Here is a 21940-nt window from a genome sequence, read left to right as displayed (position 1 = left end):
AAGGTAAAGGGACCCCTGACCATTAGGTCCAGTCGTGTCCCACTCTGGGGTTGCGGCGCTCGTCTCACATTACTGGCCAAGGGAGTCGGCGTACAGCTTCCGGGTCATGTAGCCGCCATGAATAAGCCGCTTCTGGTGAACCAGAGCAGCGCATGGAAACGCCGTTTACCTTCTCACTGGAGAGGTACCTGTTTATCTACTTGCCCATTAAACAGTCTCCTCCCCCATCGTTCTGCCCGGAGACTGAGGTCCAGTGCTGAAGGCTTTCTGGCGGTTCCCTCACTGTGAGAAGCCAAGTTACAGGGAACCAGGCAGAGGGCCTTCTCGGTAGTGGCACCCGCCCTGTGGAACACCCTCCCACCAGATGTCAAAGAGAAAACCAACTACCAGACTTTTAGGAGACATCTGAAAGCAGCCCTGTTTAGGGAAGCTTTTAATGTTTAATAGATCATTGTATTTTAACATTCTTTTGGAAGCCGCCCAGAGTGGCTGGGGAAACCCAGCCAGATGGGCAGGGTATAAATAAATTATTATTATTATTATTATTAAGAAGAGAAGAAGAGTTTGGATTTGATATCCCGCTTTTCACTACCCAAAGGAGTCTCAAAGCGGCTAACATTCTCCTTTCCCTTCCTCCCCCACAACAAACACTCTGTGAGGTGAGTGGGGCTGAGAGACTTCAGAGAAGTGTGACTAGCCCAAGGTCACCCAGCAGCTGCATGTGGAGGAGTGGAGACACGAACCCGGTTCCCCAGATAACGAGTCTACCGCTCTTAACCACTACACCACACTGGCTCTCTTATTATTATTATTATTATTATTATTATTATTATTATTATTACTACTTTGGACATGCCTGCTCTAGAGTGATGAAAGCATGTTGGCCCATTCGACCACCATTGTTATTTCTCCTCAAGTCTTGGAAGTGTCAATTCAGATTGCCTGGTCCAAATGACATTTCTCAACCCTGAAGAAGTGAGGGGCATTTCAAATGAAGTTAGCTAGTGCATTGAAAACCATTGCTCTTTGGGGAAACCCGTCAGAAAACAAAGCAGAAGTCTGAAACTGTCAAACTTTACTTCTCTCAGATAAAAGTACCCTATATTTCAGAGTTTATTTAGCAAGGACAGGGATGGATGAATCTGTCACTTTCAGTTTCTTTCAGATTCTTATTTTTCCCAGTCTTCAGCTCAGTACCAAGTAGATTTGAATTCCATTTCTGTATCATCTTGTGAAGTTTACTTTTCTTTTTCTTTTTTTAAAAGTACTATTCAAAACTTTTGCATTCTGTGTACATTTCTCTGAATGTCTGCAGTTTTAGACACGCCTTTGCCCAATATTAACCAATTTGCATGCAAATTCCCCATAATAGGATGTAATTTTGTACATTGTTTTCACTGATACGTGCACTTTGGTGCACACATTTTGGATGGAGAACTGCATCAAAGGGCTTTGAGAAGTGTGAATTTCCCAGGGTAGCTGTGCTTCCATTTAATTTATAGGTTCAGGAAGCACAAAACATGTACCAGTGTTGCTATGCCAGATTTGGAGACGAGAACCCTGTTACTGCCAACTATTTCTGTGGCATATTTGCTTCACAAAGTAAATTTGCCCCAGTCACCTTCTCAAAGCTATTCTACAAGCAACCAGACCATCAATCCCCTTTTAAGCAGGAGGAACTGAAGCAGGAGGACATGGTTGGTGCTGTGGGTGAAACCACAGAGCCTAGGGCTTGCTGATCAGAAGGTCAGCGGTTCGAATCCCCGTGACAGGGTGAGTTCCTGTTGTTCGTTCCCAGCTCCTGCCCACCTAGCAGTTTGAAAGAGCGTCAAAGTGCAAGTAGATAAATAGGTACCGCTCTGGTGGCAAGGTAAACGACGTTTCCGTGCGCTGCTCTGGTTCGCCAGAAGTGGCTTAGTCATGCTGGTCACATGACCTGGAAGCTGTACGCCGGTACCCTCAGCCAGTAAAGCGAGATGAGTGCCACAACCCCAGAGTCGGGCACGACCGGACCTAATGGTCAGGGATACTTTTACCTTTACTTTTACTGAAGCAAAGTGAATGGCAGTGCCAAGGTTACCCAAAATTCCAGGCAGAAGTATCGTACTGCAACACTCCTTCATTTGGACCACACTGACTCTCCCCAATAATATATCTTATACTGAGTAACAATATTTTCTTATCTGCATCAAACAGATCTGCAGTTTTTGATTGTTTTTACATCAGGACTTCAAAATTATATTTATTTGTAGTAGGTCAGCACAAAGCCCTCTACTCCACCTTCGCCACATAGTGGCTCAGAAATGAAGATGAAAATTGAATAGTTCCAGGGTCCCATGGGAAGCTGGGAAATAGATTCAAAGGTTGCAGTTGAGAACACCATATATTGGTTGGTTGGTTCTTCTTGAAGCAGGACATTTCCCCTCCCCCCAATGCTCTGGGAAGGTATTCATGGGATTTGCTTTTGTAAAGGTCACATTTACATGTTGCATCCTCTGCCCTTGTGAAGAGACCACAGTGGCACAAAACAGGCACATAAGCTGGTAATACTTACAATTTAAATTGCAAAAAAGGTCAATGGTTTTCACTGGTTCACTTCAAAAGACATTCACATATTGGTGGGTAAATTTGCATTGCAAACCAGATATAATCAGACTTCAATGCCATAACTTCAATGAGTGATTTTACATATATTTTTAAAGCTTCTTACCTGACAAAACTCTGACTTCTGCTTCGTTTCCAGTTCTTGAACTGGCAGGGTTTTTTGCAAGGCATCTATAGATCCCACCATCCCCTGCTTGAATTCTGCTAATTTGTAAAGATCCAGAAGGCAGAACTGCCACACGGGTATCACCAGGATTCAAAACCAGATCTTCTTGGTTCCTTTGCCAGTGGATGGTTGGCATAGGTTCCCCAACAACTTCGCATTTTAATAAAACAGTGTCTCCTGTAAATGCTGTGACAGAGTCTGTCTGGGATAGAAACCTCAATGGACCTGTGGAAACAGAAACAAAACACCAGTTGAAAAGAAGATCTAAAAGGTTTCCTGCTGGTTTGGTTTCACTTAATTGCTCTTCAAGTCTAAATTATGTTAACCAGTTTACTCTGCACCATATTTTTTGAATAAAACTATGGCTCAGAAGTAGTTTATGAACAATACCCATCAAGATGCATGGCAGCTGTGAAAAAGGTGAATTCCATATTAGGGATCATTTTAAAAATACAATGAAAATAAAACTATTAATTAATTATTGTAGAAGTGGGGTAGGAAAGCTGGGGGGGGGATCAAATTTGACAACCAATGTGCCCCTTTGGTTTCAGATAATACATGGGTAGACGAGTCTAAAAAGCCCGAGACATAAATTTTCACAGCCCACTAGCATCTATGTTGGCTCATTTACCAAAAGTAACACACTGGAAGTGTATACTTTGATTCTGACCAAACCAAGCCTCCTAGAGTACAATATACACCAGGAGGCTAACTTTGGTCAGTATAGACTCAGGCACGCCCAACTCTGTAGAGACTGCGATCTACTCCCAGTATAATAAAACTGGCAGTGATCTACCCATTGTCATTGCCCATAGTTGTTGAGCTTTTTTTCCGGGAGGATTGCATAAAATCAATTGCTTGGTACTCTGATGCCCTCCCTCCTTCCACCACTCTGAAGCAGCCTCAGTGATTACAAGCTTTCACAATGCATAGTGCAGGGGGTGGGGCATGTCACGATTGCTCATGAGAAAGCAGGCGGTCACTTTTTTTTACTCACACGACCGACCTGGAGCACCCCAACGATCAACCTGTCAATCGCAGTCAACCAGTTGGACATTGCTGGTATAGAGTATACAATTCCAGAGTTGCCATCTTGGCTGAATTGCAAGAAGTCTCTTTAAAGGTCATTATAAGATGGCACTGGACACCCCTATACCTTTCAAGAGTTAATTGCAATTTATTGTCTTCATGCTGGAGAGGACATAAGCTTAATGGAATGCTTCTCCACATGTGGTGGGAGTGTGCATTGCTTAAAGATTTCTTGACCCATTTCCCCCCACTAACATTCACCATTATGAGGCAACATCTTGTACCCAATCCTATGCTAGCCTTGATGTTAATGCGAAAATATATCAATCCAAAGCTCAAGCATAAAGAGTTGAACTTCTTTCTCATGACAGCAATGAGACAAACAGTTGTTTCCAACTAGAAAAAGCACCCAATCCTATGCTAGCCTTGATGTTAATGGGAAAATATATCAATCCAAAGCTCAAGCATAAAGAGTTGAACTTCTTTCTCATGACAGCAATGAGACAAACAGTTGTTTCCAACTAGAAAAATCACCACCTACCACCACAGAAACCTGGACCCAATATGTGTGGAAGATAGCACTTATGGAGCACTTATCTCAGCATAATAGGGTGATAAGAGGGATAACAAAGAAAGATGGGTTTGACTCTGTATAGTCTTGGTTTATATCATTTATTAACAATAATACAGTCATCTTCCTTCTGTCACAGCAGCCACTATGGAGAACTGTAATGTAAGATTTTCCATGTTTGTGTTGATGCCATACAAGACTTGATATCTGCACATGTATTATTTGTCTTGGAAGACAACACCTTGTCAATCAAAAGTGTGGTTTTAAAACCATAAAAAAAACACAAAAGCTATTTCGCTACAAGGATCTCTGTATTGCAGATTGGAGTGGACAGCCAATGTGGTGTAAAGTGTTGGGAAAGGACCCAGGAGAAAAGGATTCCAATCTCCACTCAGTCATGAAGCTCACTGGGTGACCTTGGGCCAGCCACAATCCCTCAGCCTAATGTAGCTCAAAAGGGATAATTATGTATGCCACCGTGCCCCTTGGAGGAATGCAATACTAAATAAATTATAAGTCAGGAAATGGGGCATTCTGGCAAACCTTAACACAAGTGTCTCTTTTATTTTACTGAACTACAATATTCGAATACAGGTATATAGATAGCAATCAGCTTCCATATTCAGAGCTTGTATACCTCTGCGTAATGAAGCAAGGAATAGGAGATGACTGTTGCCCTTCAGCCCTGCTTATGGTCTTCTCAAAATCACCTGATATTGGAAAACAGGGTGCTACAAAACTAGATGGGCCTGTGCTCCATTGTACGTGGCCACTTTTCGTGTGTGCTCTTTTAGTCCTTCTGGAGTGATATGCAGAAGAGAAAGCTCACATCTGAAGCTTGTGCTGATCCCTGTAGAAGAAACATGTACGTCTCCCTTCAGGTGTTACTGAAGAGGGTCTTGAGCTTGGGAAAAGAACACATGCTTTGCATGCAGAAAGTCCTAGGTTCAATTCCTGACACCTTCAGGGAGGACTAGGAATATGCCCCACCAGAAACCCTGCAGAGTGAATGCCAGAGACTGAGACCCTTTGGCCGACAGATGTTGTTAGATTACAACTCCCATCTTCTCCAGAAAGCATGGTTAATGGTCAAGGATGATGCGAACTGTAGTTCAGCAACATCTGAAGTGCCACACATTTCCTGGTGTAGACAGTACTGAGTTAAATTGACCAATTTTCTGACTTGGTTAATACCAGCTTCCTATGTACCACCGTGCTCTGGAATTGCAAAATCCAGAAATTTGACTCGCTCGTGCTTCATCTGAGCCTCATCCTCCAACCCCCCCCCTTTGGGCTTTTTTCTGCAGCATTTGCTCTGTTAATTGATGCAACTGTCAAGACAAAGTCTTCCACATCTCAACTTCACATTGTGTCTTTGTCCCTTCAGGGAAGATTGTCTCCTAACCAGGGAGAATAGTACACCTTCTTTTAAATTCTAATCGGAAAATGGCACGCAAGCCTGATTTGCCCTACGGCCTGGTTGGCAGCCTATCAAGATCCCCCATCTTCCCCCTACAGAAGGCCTAATTATTAAGTAATTAAAGTTCATTTAATAAAAAAGGGCTTATCATTTGGGGGACAGACCTTGGGGTCTGGAGCATGTGTGTGACTGCTAAATATTCAGCAATTTAGTAACAGTCGGTGCAATCCCCCAAGGAGCGGTGCTTTAAAATGCTTTGTTTGTTTCAAATTAAAGTCTGCAAGGTTATTTAACAGAAAGGAAGGACCTGTTTCCCCGCCCATCGCCTCCCTCCTTCCATTTTCAATTTGAACTACAGCTGAAGGGCAGAGAACCAAAGTAATGGAAAGGAGCCATTTGCTTCAGTTTGGTTCAGATAATACCAAAAGGGAATGAACAACAGCAAAGTTGCAAAGTCAAATCTTCCACAAGTCCTTCTTGAGCTTTGCCTGAGTTTTCTTTCTTTCTCTCTCTCTCTTCCATATTAGGCTGGAACTACATGTGGGGGTTGGGGGGTACTGCACTGAGGACATGGGGCACAGGGACAAAGCTCAAACTTTGGGAAGAGGACTCAGGAGATATGGAACGCAATGGGGATTCAAGAAGGCAGCAATTTTCATTCTGGCCTGTATTCATCACAATCAGCACCATTTCCATTCTGCTGCACTTCAGTTTCCACCAAACACCATGTTATTAATCTCACTGTCCAACACTTACCCATAACTTATGTAATTGATCTTCTTGGCGATCACTCATAGCCAAGTAAGATTGTCTTCCATAAACACAGTTTTAACAATGAGTCCGTAAGTGACTGTGGAGGCCAATTCTGGATCCACATGCTTCCACAGTAGGGACATTGGTATCCTGACGGGAGTTGATCATGGTGTGGATTTGCCAAGAATGCCTTCCTCTTAGCATGTTTCTCCCTTGTGTCCTGAGTTAGAGGGTCTTCAAAGCCCATGACACCTTTGGTAAAGGCTGTTCTCCAATTGGAGCACTTGCAGGCAAGTGTTTCCCAATTGCTGGTGTTTAAATTACATTTTTTTTTAGATTTGCCTTGAGACAGTCTTTAAACCTCTTTTGTTGACCACCAGCATTACGCTTTCCATTTTTAAGTTCGGAATAGAGTAGTTGCTTTGGAAGGCAATAATCGGGCATCAACACAACATGACCAGTCCAACGAAGTTGATGTTGAAGAATCATTGCTTCAACATTGGTGATCTTTGCTTCTTCCAGTACACTGGTATTAGTTCACCTGTCTTCCCAAGTGATGTGTAAAAATTTTCAGAGACTCCGTTGATGGAATCTTTCAAGGAGTTGGAGATGGTGTTTATAAGTGGTTCATGTTCCACAAGCATACAGTAAGGTTGGTAGTACAATAATGTACCCAACTGTATAAACAACTTCCGTTCATTTTGACGTAAAGGAAATGTCAAAACAATGTAAAAAGAAAGTAATTAATTCCTTATCATTTGTGGACTTTAAAACAATGGTGTGAACAAAAACTGATCACATTCACGTGACTGATTTTTATTCTGGACCATAAACACTGCAGCAATTTCCATTTCACTGGCCACAACAGTGCAGGCAATGAGTCCTGAAGCATACCCCTAGCCAGAAGCTTTGAATAGTCCAAGATTCCAACTCCTTACCAGACGAGGACACTGCAGACCCAAGAGAACTGGCTTCCAAATATCAAATGAAGCAGTCACTGAGATGGCTATATTGCTAGAGAATTGTATCTAACTCAGTCAGAGGTGGTGTTGGGGTGGGCCGGATCTTGCTGGTGGGCCAGATCCTTACTTTCCCCACCCACCCCCACTAACACTCAGTCAATGATCCCACTAACAATCAATGAGTCACACAATGGGAAGCTGCCTTATAATCTGACAAGCCCATGATCCGCCTAGCTCAGGATTACTTACTGGCAGCAGCCATCCAAGATTTCAGACACGAGTCTCTTTCAGCTACCTGGAGATTAAACCTAGGACCTTTTACATGCAAAGCTGATGTTCTACTGCAGAGCTACAGTCATTCCCCTAAGCACTCTGCAGCTTCCAATGCACTTGCAAATTTATTTAGTTGGTGCAGGTTGTTGTTGTTGTTGTTGTAGGAGCAGGGTTTTTACATGGAGGCAAAATTTGAGTTTACAAAGCGGCAAAGAATGGTGCATGTCATTTTCTTTACAATAAACCTTTATCCAGCACTCTAGCCTCCCTGGCTGCCAGAACGCCTGATATGAAAAAGCTCAATGGAAAGGATTTATCCAATGGATAAATCCACAGGTTTTGCCTGTGCTTTGACACTTTGGAAGCCTGTGGAGTGCAGACCCCTGGGCAGCTGATTTACAGAATGAAAGAAAGGACACTTACAACATTCCAGGTCCTCTCAAGAGTAAAGTAAGCAAAACAAAGGACCAGCACCCCAAGCCTGAGAATTTCACTGAAATTCCCTCTTCCCTTTGAGAATTTTCAAATGCAATTGCTTTTCACATTAAGTGATGGGCAAAGGTTGGGGTGGAAACAAGGTAATTTTTTCAGCATAGGTCTAGTTCTCAAGTTCTTATTGTGTAGAGCAGCCATTAGATTTCCATTTTCTAAGTTTAATAAAATGATTGAAGGGTGTTTCTGCTCCTATTCGTTTTCATACCTGACATTCTTTTTTTCTTTCTCTCTTTTTTTGTTCAGATACATCATCATCCACCAGGTTTTTCTTACCCAAAACCTGGTGTGTTCTTCCCAAGATTATACATGGTGTTTTCTTACTGATATTATACATGGTTTGTCTGGCAATTGAGTATAATTCTTAATTAAATAGCTACCTTTTTGCTACTTCCAGTCTTGAAATTTCAAAGAATTATTTCTCATTGTATCTAATCCAAAGCCTGTCATTCTTGTGCACCATTAAACAAATTGATGCATCTTACTGAGAATGGTGCAGAAGATTAGTCGTTCTGCTGCATGGAAAGTACCTTACATTTGGTGTTGTATCCTGTTTAGTGTTGCTAATAAATGTGAACATTGTGTGAATTGGCACTTCTGATTCCTCATGGGATACAATACAGAAGCAACAGAAAGAGAACCTGAGAAAAAGAAAAAGAAACCAGAGGAAAAGGGTGTGTGTGTGTGAATGAGTAGTTAAATAAATATAATGTGCAGACAGGGTAAATTTTTAAGAACAATGGTCTAAATGGCTGTGTTTCTGCAAATCCCACCTTTTGAAAAACTATAAGTGAAAAATTTCAGTGGAAGTAATAATATTGATGCAGAGTTTCCAGTAAATCTGTGCAATTCAGATTTCTGATTTAGAAGAACCTACTGGGAGAAAATTGGTGTTAATTATATGCATCTAAGAAATGATTTTATAATGGAAATCCAAGGAAGCTACCTCACACCAGGAGTACAGAGGGAGGGGGGGGAGTGATAACCAGAGTCTTATTTTTATCAGGTTTGTTAGTACAATTCATCTGATGTTTGAGTTGTTCAACAAAAGGCAATGAAATATACTTTAGTCACATGCCATTTACAACACTGGGAAAATTGCTGTCATTTCAAGAGATGTAAAAAAAAGTGACACCAGGAAGCATAGAGGATGAAAATCTCAAAACAAATCTCCCTAAAAGGCAAATCATTTGTATAGTTTGATAGTGCAACAAAAAGCCACCAAGTGTATTTTGCGTAAAGCAAGCTGATTATGGAGATCCCTGTTCAGCTGAGATATCTGCAGAAATGTTAAGGTGAAGTCCACAGAATTTTAATCAGATTTGCAACATTTCTTGGTGGGAAGGTTTATGAAACACCTTTCTGAATGTATAACAGTGCTCCCAACTCCTTTAGACGGTCCAGAAGGATGTTATGATCGATTGGTGTCAAAGGCCGCTGAGAGATCCAGCAGGACCAGGAAACAGCTTTCACATTGGTCCCTGGCCTGCCGGAGATCATCGACTACCACGACTCAAGGCAGTTTCAGTCCCGTGATGAGGCCTGAATCCTGACTGGAAGGGATCCAAATGGTCCGCATCCTCCAGGCATGCCTGGAGTTGTTCATCAACCACCTGCTCAATCACCTTGCCCAAGAATGGAAGATTTGAGATTGGGCGTTAGTTGGCCATATTGTTGTTGTTCAGTCATTCAGTCGTGTCCGACTCTTCGTGACCCCATGGACCAGAGCACCCCAAGCCACGCCTATCCTTCACTGCCTCTCGCAGTTTGGCCAAACTCATGTTAGTAGCTTCGAGAACACTGTCCAACCATCTCATCCTCTGTCGTCCCCTTCTCCTTGTGCCCTCCATCTTTCCCAACATCAGGGTCTTTTCTAGGGAGTCTTCTCTTCTCATGAGGTGGCCAAAGTACTGGAGCCTCAACTTCAGGATCTGTCCTTCTAGTGAGCACTCAGGGCTGATTTCTTTAAGAATGGATAGGTTTGATCTTCTTGCAGTCCATGGGACTCTCAAGAGTCTCCTCCAGCACCATAATTCAAAAGCATCAATTCTTCGGCGATCAGCCTTCTTTATGGTCCAGCTCTCACTTCCGTATGTTACTACTGGGAAAACCATAGCTTTAACTATATGGACCTTTGTCGGCAAGGTGATGTCTTTTCTTTTTAAGATGCTGTCTAGGTTTGTCATTGCTTTTCTCCCAAGAAGCAGGCGTCTTCTAATTACGTGACTGCTGTCACCATCTGCAGTGATCATGGAACCCAAGGAAGTGAAATCTCTCACTGCCTCCATTTCTTCCCCTTCTATTTGCCAGGAGGTGATGGGACCAGTGGCCATGATCTTAGTTTTTTTGATGTTGAGCTTCAGACCATATTTTGCGCTTTCCTCTTTCACCCTCATTAAAAGGTTCTTTAATTCCTCCTCACTTTCTGCCATCAAGGTAGTATCATCAGCATATCTGAGGTTGTTGATAATTTTTCCGGCAATCTTAATTCCGGTTTGGGATTCATCCAGCCCAGCCTTTCGCATGATGAATTCTGCATATAAGTTAAATAAGCAGGGAGACAATGTACAGCCTTGTCGTACTCCTTTCCCAATTTTGAACCAATCAGTTATTCCATATCCAGTTCTAACTGTAGCTTCTTGTCCCACATACAGATTTCTTGTATTGGCAGCGTCCAAATATGTTATATTAAAGAAGCAGTGGGTGAGGAAAATGGCAGCCCCCCCCCCCAGCATCAACAGTTGTCTCTGGGTGGGGAAGATGGCAATTCCCATCAAGAGTCTGTAGGTTTAGCTTCAGCAAGTTGGTGGTCTCATGAGCCTTCAGGCCATCCCCTGGGGCATTTGATGACAACTGGGAAACTTCATAAAGAGGAAGGGAGTCGGGGAGGTTGCTCATCTCAAGGATCATTGCTGTTAGCTGCCAATAGCCCAAAGGATTGGGTGTGGGGACCCCAGAACCAGTGAGAGACAAGAATCAGACAATCAGAGACAAGAGAGGATGCCGCAGCTTAAGTACAGGAACAGGAAGCTGTTTTGTGGAGCAATCACAGTAGCAGAGACAAACTGCCAATAGAGTTTTGAAAGACATCATTGGGGGTGTTACTGGTAATTATCTCTGGAGCTGGCAGGACCAGCAGAACCGAGTGCCAATATTCCCTGTTAATAAGAGTCCTGGGAGGTATGAGCTGCAGCCCACAATGCCTCTTTCCAGGGGTGTGCTTGGAACTTGTCAAGGGGATGACTTTTACTCAACAATGGGGGAGTCCTCATGAAAATTGGACAGCATTTTAGTGAAAATGTCTCATAACAAACACATTTTTCTATATCTTTTTGTCTTATATACACATTTTTTGGAAACCAACTTTCCCTAATAGAAAGCATTTTTGGATGTTATTTTCACTAGCATCAAGCATTTTTATACACATTTTAGTACAGTGGTACCTCGGGTTGCGGACACAATCAGTTCCGGGGTGCTGTTCGCACCCCAAAAAGTCCGCAACTCGAGCAGTGATATTGTGCATGCGCCAAAGCGCGATATCACGCTTCAGCACATGTGCAGACTGCGCAGAACACTTCCGTGCGTGCGTGCATGAGCAGCAAAAACCGGAAGTAAACACTTCCGGGTTTGCCGCATTTCGGAACCTGAAAAAACGCAACCCGCAGCTATCACAACCCGAGTTATGACTGTATATGGATTTTTGTGCATGTTTCTTGGCTGGAGAACTGCATTTAAAAAAATCAGAGAAGTGTGCATTTTGAAGGATGGCTGTGTTTCGATCTGCATATTATTTTGGAAAGAGTGAATCAGGTTGGTTCACCTTTAAATGGAAGGTGAATTAAATTTCTCTCTAGCTCTCTCAGAGTTCTGTGGAGGCCCAGCCTAGTTCCATGTTTTGAGGCCCTTAGCCCTAATAAACACACTCGTGAACGAATGAGACGTGAAAACAGAATAAGGCATCAACGAGCAAGAGTGAGATGTAATTTGAATACATTTCTTTAACAAATGCTTTTCCAGCCTATTTCTGTGATGTGCGCTAATTACTGAAGAAAGTCTCACTTTCATGCAATGTCACGGTATATATATATATATATATATATATATAGTTGTGAAACTTATCAACTGCCAAAAAATAATAAGTGTCTAACTGTGCTAGGGTTGCCATATTTTGAAGAGCAAAAAAGAGAACTCTACATGACAGCATTCAAAGCAAATACATGCAACTTTTCTCAAAATTTACCCTGGAAACAGAGAACACATGGCAACCTTAGTAAGCCCCACTTTCTGCTTGAGGCCGTGAGCCAAATACCCTCCTGCCCTTCCTGCTTCTGATTGGCCTTTTTTCTCCCCTACCCCTAGCGCTGCAGCAATTTAGCAAGAGAGAAACTGCCTTATACTGAGTGAGAACATTGCTGCATCTAACTCAGCACTATTTATGCTGTCTGGCAGTGGCTCTGCAGGATTTCGCACAGGGACCTCCCCCAGCCCTAGCTGGAGATGCCAAGGATTGAATATGGGACCTTCTTGTCACTGGAGCTCTCAAATCTCAGTGGTGCCCTGTGTGATGCTAAAATTCAGCGTGCACCCCTCCCCCGCCTCTCTCGTCCTATTCCACAGCATTGTTTGGGTGTCCCATGTTGGGCAGTGACCACACCGGCCGCAGCACCCTAAAATCGCCTTCGCTTCTGTCTGTGATGCAGCCCTTGACTGGCTTTTCACAGCTGACTTGTGTGCTGAGAAACAAAGCAAAAACGCATGACTTGGTACCTTGCCAAGAGTCCATCACACCTCTCTATGTAGTCCCTCAGAGTTCCATGATATCTCCCTGTAATGAAACTCAAGAACCAAATGTTTCGGCTGGCAAGTTCCTGTGCAGACCACCTTTCCCTCTGCACCACTTTCATTTGCGTCAAAGCTGAGATTCAGTAAATAATTTTAGTGTCAGGGCTCAGCTCTGTTTATTATGAAAAATAATGACATCTCCTTTGAGCATCTGCAGAGTTTGCATAAGTAGAGAAAAGAGACCCCAGTTTGATAGAATCTCCCCCCCTCCCTTGCACAGAAAAAGTCCGGACAGACAAGCTCTGACCATGTTGCTTTTTTCTTCTTCTTTAAACTGAGCACTGCCCTCACTTCCCACCCCAGCATGAGAGACAGCAACAAAACATGAGAGAATCTCTCCCCTTTGTATTCTACCACCTTTTTATATGCGTGTGTCTCTGGCATATTTCCATCTGTCTCTCCTTCTCACATCAACTCTTCCTCACCCTGTTCTTTCGGTGACGGGTAAACTCCTCTCAGTTTGATTTGGAATTGGGTCAGCAATTACAAGCATCACTGGAGAATTTTTCTGAAGGGAATTATGTTTGATTCGTAATACACTTCAGCATTACAAGCTAAGCAAATTTGTATTCTGAAGCAGGTAATTACAAAGTTGGGAGACATCGCCCCTCTCTTTCCACCTCCTTGCCTAGCGCTTTAATATCCATGCATGTGCTTCACAACCATTGCAAGCACAATGCAATATAAAATGTCTAAAAGAGTAATATGGGAACTAACATAGGGTTACCAGACGTCCCCGGTCCCCAGGGACAGTCCCTGGATTTGCAAATCTGTCCCCGGACAAATTCCGTCCCTGGAATGTCCCCAGATTTGCAAATCTGTCCCCAGGAAATGTGGCAGCGGCAGCCACATCAGCCCGGAGCCAGCCTGGTAGCACAGTTGGCTCTGGCTGGCTTCAGGAGCTGCTGGCTGCCACAGCGCCTGCCATTTTTCCTCACCAGAAGTCCCCATATGATGCGCACATCATATGGGGACTTCCGGGAGGCAAACTTGTGGGCACCAAGGCAGCGAGCAGCAAGCAGCTCCTGAAGCCAGCCAGAGCCAACTGCGCTACCAGGCTGGCTCTGGGCTGCTGACTACCACTGCCACTGCCACTGCTGAAGGGGAACTGGGGGCGTCCGGCGGTACTGATCTCCTGCCCCTTCCCCCTTTGTTTTGGCTGATCAGGGGAGGCTAGGGAGTTGTGGGTAGGTGGCCGTTGCCCAGTTTTTAAAAAAAACTCTGCACATTTATGTTTCACAGGGTGCAAAAGAAGGGCTTTGCACCTTTATACAATATGCATGTGTGCTTGGGCCCAGGATCTTTAGCCTCACCATCCCCACTACTGACTCCCTGTTGCTACTCAGCTTCTAAAACAACAACAACAACAACAAAAACGTGTCCCCGGATTCATTGGGGAAAAAATCTGGTAACCATAAACTAACAGTGTAACCCAGTATATGTCTCCTTGGAAGTAAGCCTCATTGAGTTCAAAGATACTAACCCCTCAGTAAGAGTACACAAGAGGGGTGCAGAACCTGGGTCCTCCAAATGTTATTGGACTCCAGTTCCCATAATATCTGACCATTGACCATGCTGGCTGGAGTCTGATGGGAGTTGTCCAAAAACATCTGGAGAGTTGCAAGATTCTCATCCCTGATGTATAAGTTTGCAGCATAAATTGCCTAAATTACCTTCGGGATTCTCATTCTCTAATTTTATGAAGAAACCTTGACCCTGCATTAAGGGACATCATCTTCTTAAACAAGATTTGTTTGGGTTGTTGTTGATTTGTTTTAAAAAAATTAGAAAGACAAAAGAGTTGTTTGCAGCTAATTTCCACTCAAGAGTAGACCCATTGGAATGAATGGACACGAGTACGGTAAACCTATAATTTCAATGGATGTACTCTGAATCAAACCGTTGTTGGGTACAACCCTATATATCTTCCAGGTGGTGAAATACAATAAAAATCAAGAATATAATTGGAAGGAAAATAGGAGAACCCAGAGGTAAAATAAATGATTTGCATAGCTAACGGTGTCTCAAAGAAAGAAGGAAGATAAAAACAAAACAGAACTATTTCTAGCAATATGGCATAGTAGATAAATAAGGTGGGTAACCATGTTAGTCTCGCAGAAAAACAAGAGTGGTTTGAAGACCAAAATTTATTACACCATAAGCTTTCATATGCTAGAGTCTACTCCACTTCATCAAATGAATTAAATAGCAGATAAAGACTGGAGCTGCTCTTTTTACGCAGCTTGCACGTAATAGCCGATTGCTGATTTTTAGATTTTATTGCAAGAAAAGAACTATCATTGGGCTAAATGCCTGAATTAGGATTGCTAAGAACCTGGACCCTTGTTTTGGCTGTCTAAGGCCATAGCTCATGGCTAGATTGTAGGCTCTGTCTGCACACAATCCTTGGTACTTGTAGGTAGAGCTGGCAGAAACCCCTTTGAAGTGCAGATAATGAGTGGTATTTATTTAAGTTTTACTCATTATGGGCCCATTGAAAGCAATGAAACTAACTTAGTCATAGTCATTCAGTCTTGATGAGGCTACACTGAATAAGACTTAGTTGAATGACATATATGGATTCCTCCCAGTAGGACCTTAGAGACCAACCAAGTTTGTTCTTGGTATGAGCTTTCGTGTGCATACCAAGAACAAACTTAGTTGGTCTCTAAGCTGCTACTGGAAGGATTTATTTATTTATTTTGTTTTGACTATGGCAGACCAACACGGCTACCTACCTGTAACTGGACATATATGGACACACCATTAAGCAGCTTCCTAGGCGGGACGTGGGTAGCGCTGTGGGTTAAACCACAGGGCCTAGGGCTTACTGATCAGAAGGTTGGAGGTTTGAATCCCCATGACAGCTCACTCCTGTTGCTTGGTACCTGCTCCTGCCCACCTAGCAGTTCGAAAGCACATCACGTGTAAGTAGATAAATAGGTACCGCTCTGGTGGGAAGGTAAATGGCATTTCCATGCACTGCTCTGGTTCACCACAAGCGGTTTAGTCATGCTGGCCACATGACCTGGAAGCTGTACACCAGCTCCCTCGGCCAGTAATCAAGATGAGCGCCACAACCCCAGAGTGGGACACGACTGGACCTAATGGTCAGGGGTCCCCTTTACCTTTAAGTTCCTAGTATTAACATTGAAACAGGACACAGTCTCAACTGCTGTCAGGGGCAAACTTAGGGACTGGCACACCAGTCTGATACTCTAACCATTACACCACAATAACTCTGAACTACAACTCCTGTCACACTTATTGTTCATGATAGATGTGGCTGATGTGAGTCTGTAGGGAGCACCATATTGGCTATCCCTGATTAAAGTGACCTGATTTTGTGCCCATTAGTAAAAAAAAATATTCCTCATTTGTCACAACATTCCCCGGTTGGTTGGTTAGTCTTTACTCTTCCCTTGTTGAGCTATTTGCTATTAAACCACTGTCAAAAAAAGAAAATCACAACAAAACTATATTTAAAGAAACCCAAAGAAAAATAACTTTTTAGCCATTTCTTGTTAAGTCTCTTATTTTCTGTAAGCCAGACCAGTTCTCTTACCCTGGAGCTAGACTTTATATCACCCTCGCATTTGGAGTGGTTTACTGAAACCAAAGGGATATCTAAAAATCCCAAATTTTCTCAGCTTTTATGTTGCTTGTTTACTTGCTGGGTGTCAGTCAGCATGACCGGTAAAAATCGAATGTGTTTTTTTCCTGGCTGAATATTTATGCTGCAAGCAAAAGAATTGTCTGTTGTGAACTGGACAGTTCCACAGTCAGTTTTATGTTGGCTTATTCATTGTGTTCTCTGTTCCAAGTGCTCTGGCAAAAATAGCTGTTGCCTTTGAGATGCCAGAACTCTGGAAATCTATTAGCAATGATGAAATTCAGTTGCTTACTACTTCTAGTAGTAATGATACAGTAAGAATGTGTGTGTGTGTAGTGTAGTGTATGTATATGCATGTGTATGTATGTATGTATGTATGTATATGTGTGTGTGTGTGTGTGTGTGTGTGTATATATATATATATATATATATATATATATATATATATATACACATATATATATCACAGAGATATCTTAAACACATGTGCTGGTATTCAGCTAACTCACCCCATTGGTGCAAGGATTACTGCTAGCAGAATGAGACTTCTCCAATCTCATACTGCCCTCCCTGCATGTGCCCCACACCATCCCCAAATCTGTTCAGGAGCATTGAGGGATTTAGGGGGTGCATGGAGGGAGAGTGGGTGCAAGCTGGAATCCTTGGACTAATGGAACCCTGATTTAACACTATTCAACTCATGGATTTCAAGGATCTGCAATGCACATTGCGGTATATACTCAGGGCAGGTTTAGTTAAGTGAGAGAAGGAAAGAGAGGGAATGAGACATTAGAATGCTAAAGGGGGGGAGACGACCCCAAGACAGAGTCAATAAATATGCAGTTCTATATAAGTGCTTGGAAAGTTCATTTTAAAAAGGAATTAGTTCCAGTTCACTCCCTCTAAAATGGAACTAGTTCAGTCAATTCACAGTTCCAAGTGGTCCTTGGAAGTTTTGGTTTTTAGGGGCACATAGCTGCGCATGGGATGAAATATTTGGATGGTGGTTGCAGCCAAATGTTCCTCCAGACCAAGCCCAGACTCCAGGTGGAGGTCACTGACTGGTGCAGTGGGTGCTGGCTGTTAGCCTTTGCTGCTGCTCAAATGTTCTGGTGCGCTGATGCGCCCTACTTGGCTATGATCCCCAACCACACTGCACGAAGGTGCAGTCTCACTGGCTTACCCATGAACTGCTGATCATGTGTCGCACCATCATGCAATGCTCCCTGCCACATCTTCTGCAAGGTGCCGCAGTCAGCAGACACATCTGGAAGAACGGGGATGGAATAAAGCTTGTGGGGATCCTCCAGATGTTGTTGAACTTCCACCTGCTCCAGCAAACATTGCCAATAGCCGGGAATGATGGGAGCTGTAGTTCAGCAACATCTGGAAGGCCCAAAGTCCCAATATCTGGAAGGCCCAAAGATGTAGAATCTGTTGTAGGTCAACAGTGTCACCCAGAGCTGAGTCAAAGTTCAGAACCAGGTATGCAGAAAGACCTGCCAAACACACTGGGTTACTGTCGCACATCACATTTGGCATAAAAAGGAATGCTAATGATATCAATGAACTCATATCTGAATTATCACCATCAGCATCCCACTGTGGGACCAATTATCTGCAGCAGTAAAAGTGGGTATTTCACTTCACTTTTAAAAATGCAGATATTTCTAATATCCCTAGAAATAGACACAGTCAAGGAAGAAAAGTACTATGAATATATGAAGTCAACCGGCACTGAGTCAAACTATGGGTTCCTCTAGTTTAGCCCATCAACTTTTGACCTTACAAAGACCCTGCAGGGTCTTGGAGAAAGAGAGGTCTTTCACATATCAAATGCTACCTAAGAGCTTTTTAATTGGGAATGCCAGAAATTGAGCCTGGGAGAAAATGTGCTCTTCGAACTCTGACCTAAGCTCCTGAAGAATCCAATTCTATTTGGAAAAAATATATATCCAGTGACGATTATTTATAGAACTGGAAGGTGTTCAAACGTCCTTTCACCAACCTACATTGCTCTCTCTAAGAAGCAAACCTAGATGGAAGGTGCCTATAGGACTGGTCACTGAGAAACGGTGGGGGGGGGCTTTCAGAATGCTTGGGGGAACCCCAAGATTTGCAGTACAATTCTTTTTTTAAAAAATGAGGGGGGACACCCCAACAAGGGTTCCGCTTCCTCAGCAACTATTGAATGTTGTGTATCAGCTGAAAAGAGCGGTGTAAAATGCCACTCTATCAGTCACTTGGAGCTTATAGTACCTTGAAAAAGGACATACAGTGGAACCCTGGGTTACACACGTGATCCGTGCATAACATGGGCGTGCGTATCCCAAACACATGGGGAAAAACCAAAAAACCCGGAAGTAGCGTGATTTGAGTGCTTCTGCGCATGCGCGAAGTGTGCAGAAGCGTTCTGCGCATACGGGGGTCGTGCTTGCTCCAGAAACACTTTTGGGTTGCGCGCGTTCTTAACTCAAACGTCCGCAACCCGGGCTGTGCGTAACCCGGGGTTCCACTGTAATTGGCTGGAATCTGAACCAAGAGCAAGAACCTGATTAGCAGCCGATGATTCACAGCCACATTTTGTTGCAGTTCCCACTTGATGCTAACCGCCATCCAAGCATTTCTGAGTATGATTTCCTGTAGCTATAAGGCTCTGGACTGGCATCCTTTTGCCATTATTTACCCAAATTATGAACCTGGCCATGATTTGACACATTGCAATAACTGGCATGCCACGGAGAGCACAACATGAGCTATTCCCCTAATGATGATCAATTCTAAGGTCTGTTAATTAACATTTCCTTAATCTGGTTAATCTTTGGAGAAGCTTCCTAGGCCTTTTACCTAATTGATGAATTTTGTAAAAAACATCCTTCTTCTTTATGATGCCTTGAGTTATGTTCGTAGGTATCAGTTATGCTCAAGTGCAAGTACTGGGATCATAAGTCTGGCTGCTGCATTATCTACAAATGCTTTGCAATAGAGGGAGTCATCTTTCTGTGGGCCAAACTTTGTGGTATGCCCTCTCAGGAAATAATGCATTAGATTATTTGAGGTTATACACCCTGTGCTCAGAGTTCACCTACATATCAACACTACTACACCCAGAAAAGAGAAGGCAGCTGAACCTTAAGCCAACACACAATAAATTTTAAGAGGGTTGAAGGCGATATCATATAATCTGTGGCATATACACTCTCAGTTCTTTAATTCTGCAGTACTCCCTGGTCAAATGGGCTTTTGCAATCATAACCCACGTAGATAATTTGCCAAGAAAGGCAACAGTGGAATGAGTGTGTGCCCACTGTAAGGAATGATGCCTCTATCATTTGTTGTTGTTGTTCAGTCATTCAGTCATATCCGACTCTTCGTGACCCCATGGACCAGAGCACGCCAGGCACCCCTATCCTTCACTGCCTCTCGCAGTTTGGCCAAACTCATGTTAGTAGCTTCGAGAACACTGTCCAACCATCTCATCCTCTGTCACCCCCTTCTCCTTGTGCCCTCCATCTTTCCCAACATCAGGGTCTTTTCTAGGGAGTCTTCTCTTCTCATGAGGTGGCCAAAGTACTGGAGCCTCAACTTCAGGATCTGTCCTTCTAGTGAGCACTCAGGGCTGATTTCTTTAAGAATGGATAGGTTTGATCTTCTTGCAGTCCATGGGACTCTCAAGAGTCTCCTCCAGCACCATAATTCAAAAGCATCAATTCTTCGGCGATCAGCCTTCTTTATGGTCCAGCTCTCACTTCCGTACATTACTACTGGGAAAACCATAGCTTTAACTATACGGACCTTTGTCGGCCAGGTGATGTCTTTGCTTTTTAAGATGCTGTCTAGGTTTGTCATTGCTTTTCTCCCAAGAAGCAGGCGTCTTCTAATTTCGTGACTGCTGTCACCATCGTGCTAACATTACGTTACATATAATTAAAAGAATAGCCTTCTTGATGGTCCAGCTCTCACTTCCGTACATTACTCTATCATATGACCTTCAAATTTCTAAAAACACTATTCTCTCAGGTCTGCTCTGACAGTGGAGGAAGTGACTTGCATTCCCAGTTCTGGGAACATTAGTTGACCAGTGAATAAAGCAACAAGCCAGATTATTTCTCTATCTAGCCCAGTTTTGTTTCCCTCTAGCTGGCAGCAGTTCCCTGGACTCTTAGTCTACGATCAGCTTAGATGGGGTGCCTTCAGAGGAATTTTTTTCAGGTTGAAGCAGATTTTTGTGAGGCTGCACAAATCAAAGCAGGAACTTCTGAAGCAGTTTGTGGTGTGTCAGTGATCCAGCCATTAAAAAAACTATATGCTGCAGACAATTATCTGCAAAAAAACAAAACTATGTCTCTAAGCTTAGCGTATAAGGAAAAGACCAAGGGGGGGGGGGGAAGAGAGTGAGCAGCATTGCAAGATTGAAACATATGTTTTTAATTTAAGGAAGAGCCTAGGATTAGGAGAGTGGACAGAGAACACCTTTGTGACTTACATATCAAGTTTGTAACCAGAGAACATTATTTTACTTGGGAAGAAAAACTCTATTTGTTCTTCCCACCCCAAAACCAGATTTCACACCTAAAGGTATCTCTCTCATGCCTGCAATTTTCAGACCAATTGCCTACAAAGCACAAGGGGGGAGTAAGTTATTTCCCCCCCCCCCACCCGACAGGATATGTCCAGGGAGAGAGTAATACTTCACTAAGTGGAATAGCTCTGTCCACTGCCTTGAATGAGGTGATTTTGGCAGAAGGGGCTATATATCAAAACCATTTTTATTTTTATTTTATTTTAAATGTAAGAACAATAAAAATCAAGACTCTATCCTTCGGGTGTTATGCATCAGGAGTTGGATGGCAATGAAATATCTGTAAATTGCTCAGTTCACAAGTAAAGTTTGCATCAAATTCCTTTAGTGGCAGCCAAACTGGGTCTTAGTTCCTCTAATAAAAAAATAGAACAGGAACATTTTCCTGTTCATCCTGTCTTCCAGCATCCTGTTCTCACAGTGGCCATCTAAATGTTCACAAGAAGACCACAAGCAGGACCTAATCAGAAGAGCATTCCCCCCTCCAGCAGTTTCCAGCAACTTGTATTTAGAAGCACTAGTGTAGGAATTGGGGCTGCAGGAATTCATTATACAGAGAGCCAGTTGGCCAAAAATAAAATAAAATACAAATAGATAACAATATCAATTTAAGACTGTAAAAAACAACAACTC

At 43.0% G+C, this 21940-nt stretch overlaps 1 protein-coding gene across 1 annotated transcript in view; it reads right to left on the bottom strand.

Annotated features, from left to right (window-relative positions):
• DCC (DCC netrin 1 receptor) overlaps positions 1 to 21940 on the bottom strand; it is a 912686-nt gene that overhangs the window by 469419 nt on the left and 421327 nt on the right. The window contains exon 3 of the mRNA XM_033163905.1: positions 2711 to 2995. Coding sequence (XP_033019796.1) covers positions 2711 to 2995 — 285 coding nt within the window. The remainder of the gene's footprint in view (positions 1 to 2710; positions 2996 to 21940) is intronic.

The sequence above is a fragment of the Lacerta agilis genome, chromosome 11 (assembly GCF_009819535.1).
Source record: "Lacerta agilis isolate rLacAgi1 chromosome 11, rLacAgi1.pri, whole genome shotgun sequence".
Lineage (NCBI taxonomy): Eukaryota > Metazoa > Chordata > Lepidosauria > Squamata > Lacertidae > Lacerta > Lacerta agilis.
The sequence above is the reverse complement of the archived record's forward strand: the minus strand, read 5'-3'. Positions and strand labels throughout refer to the sequence as shown.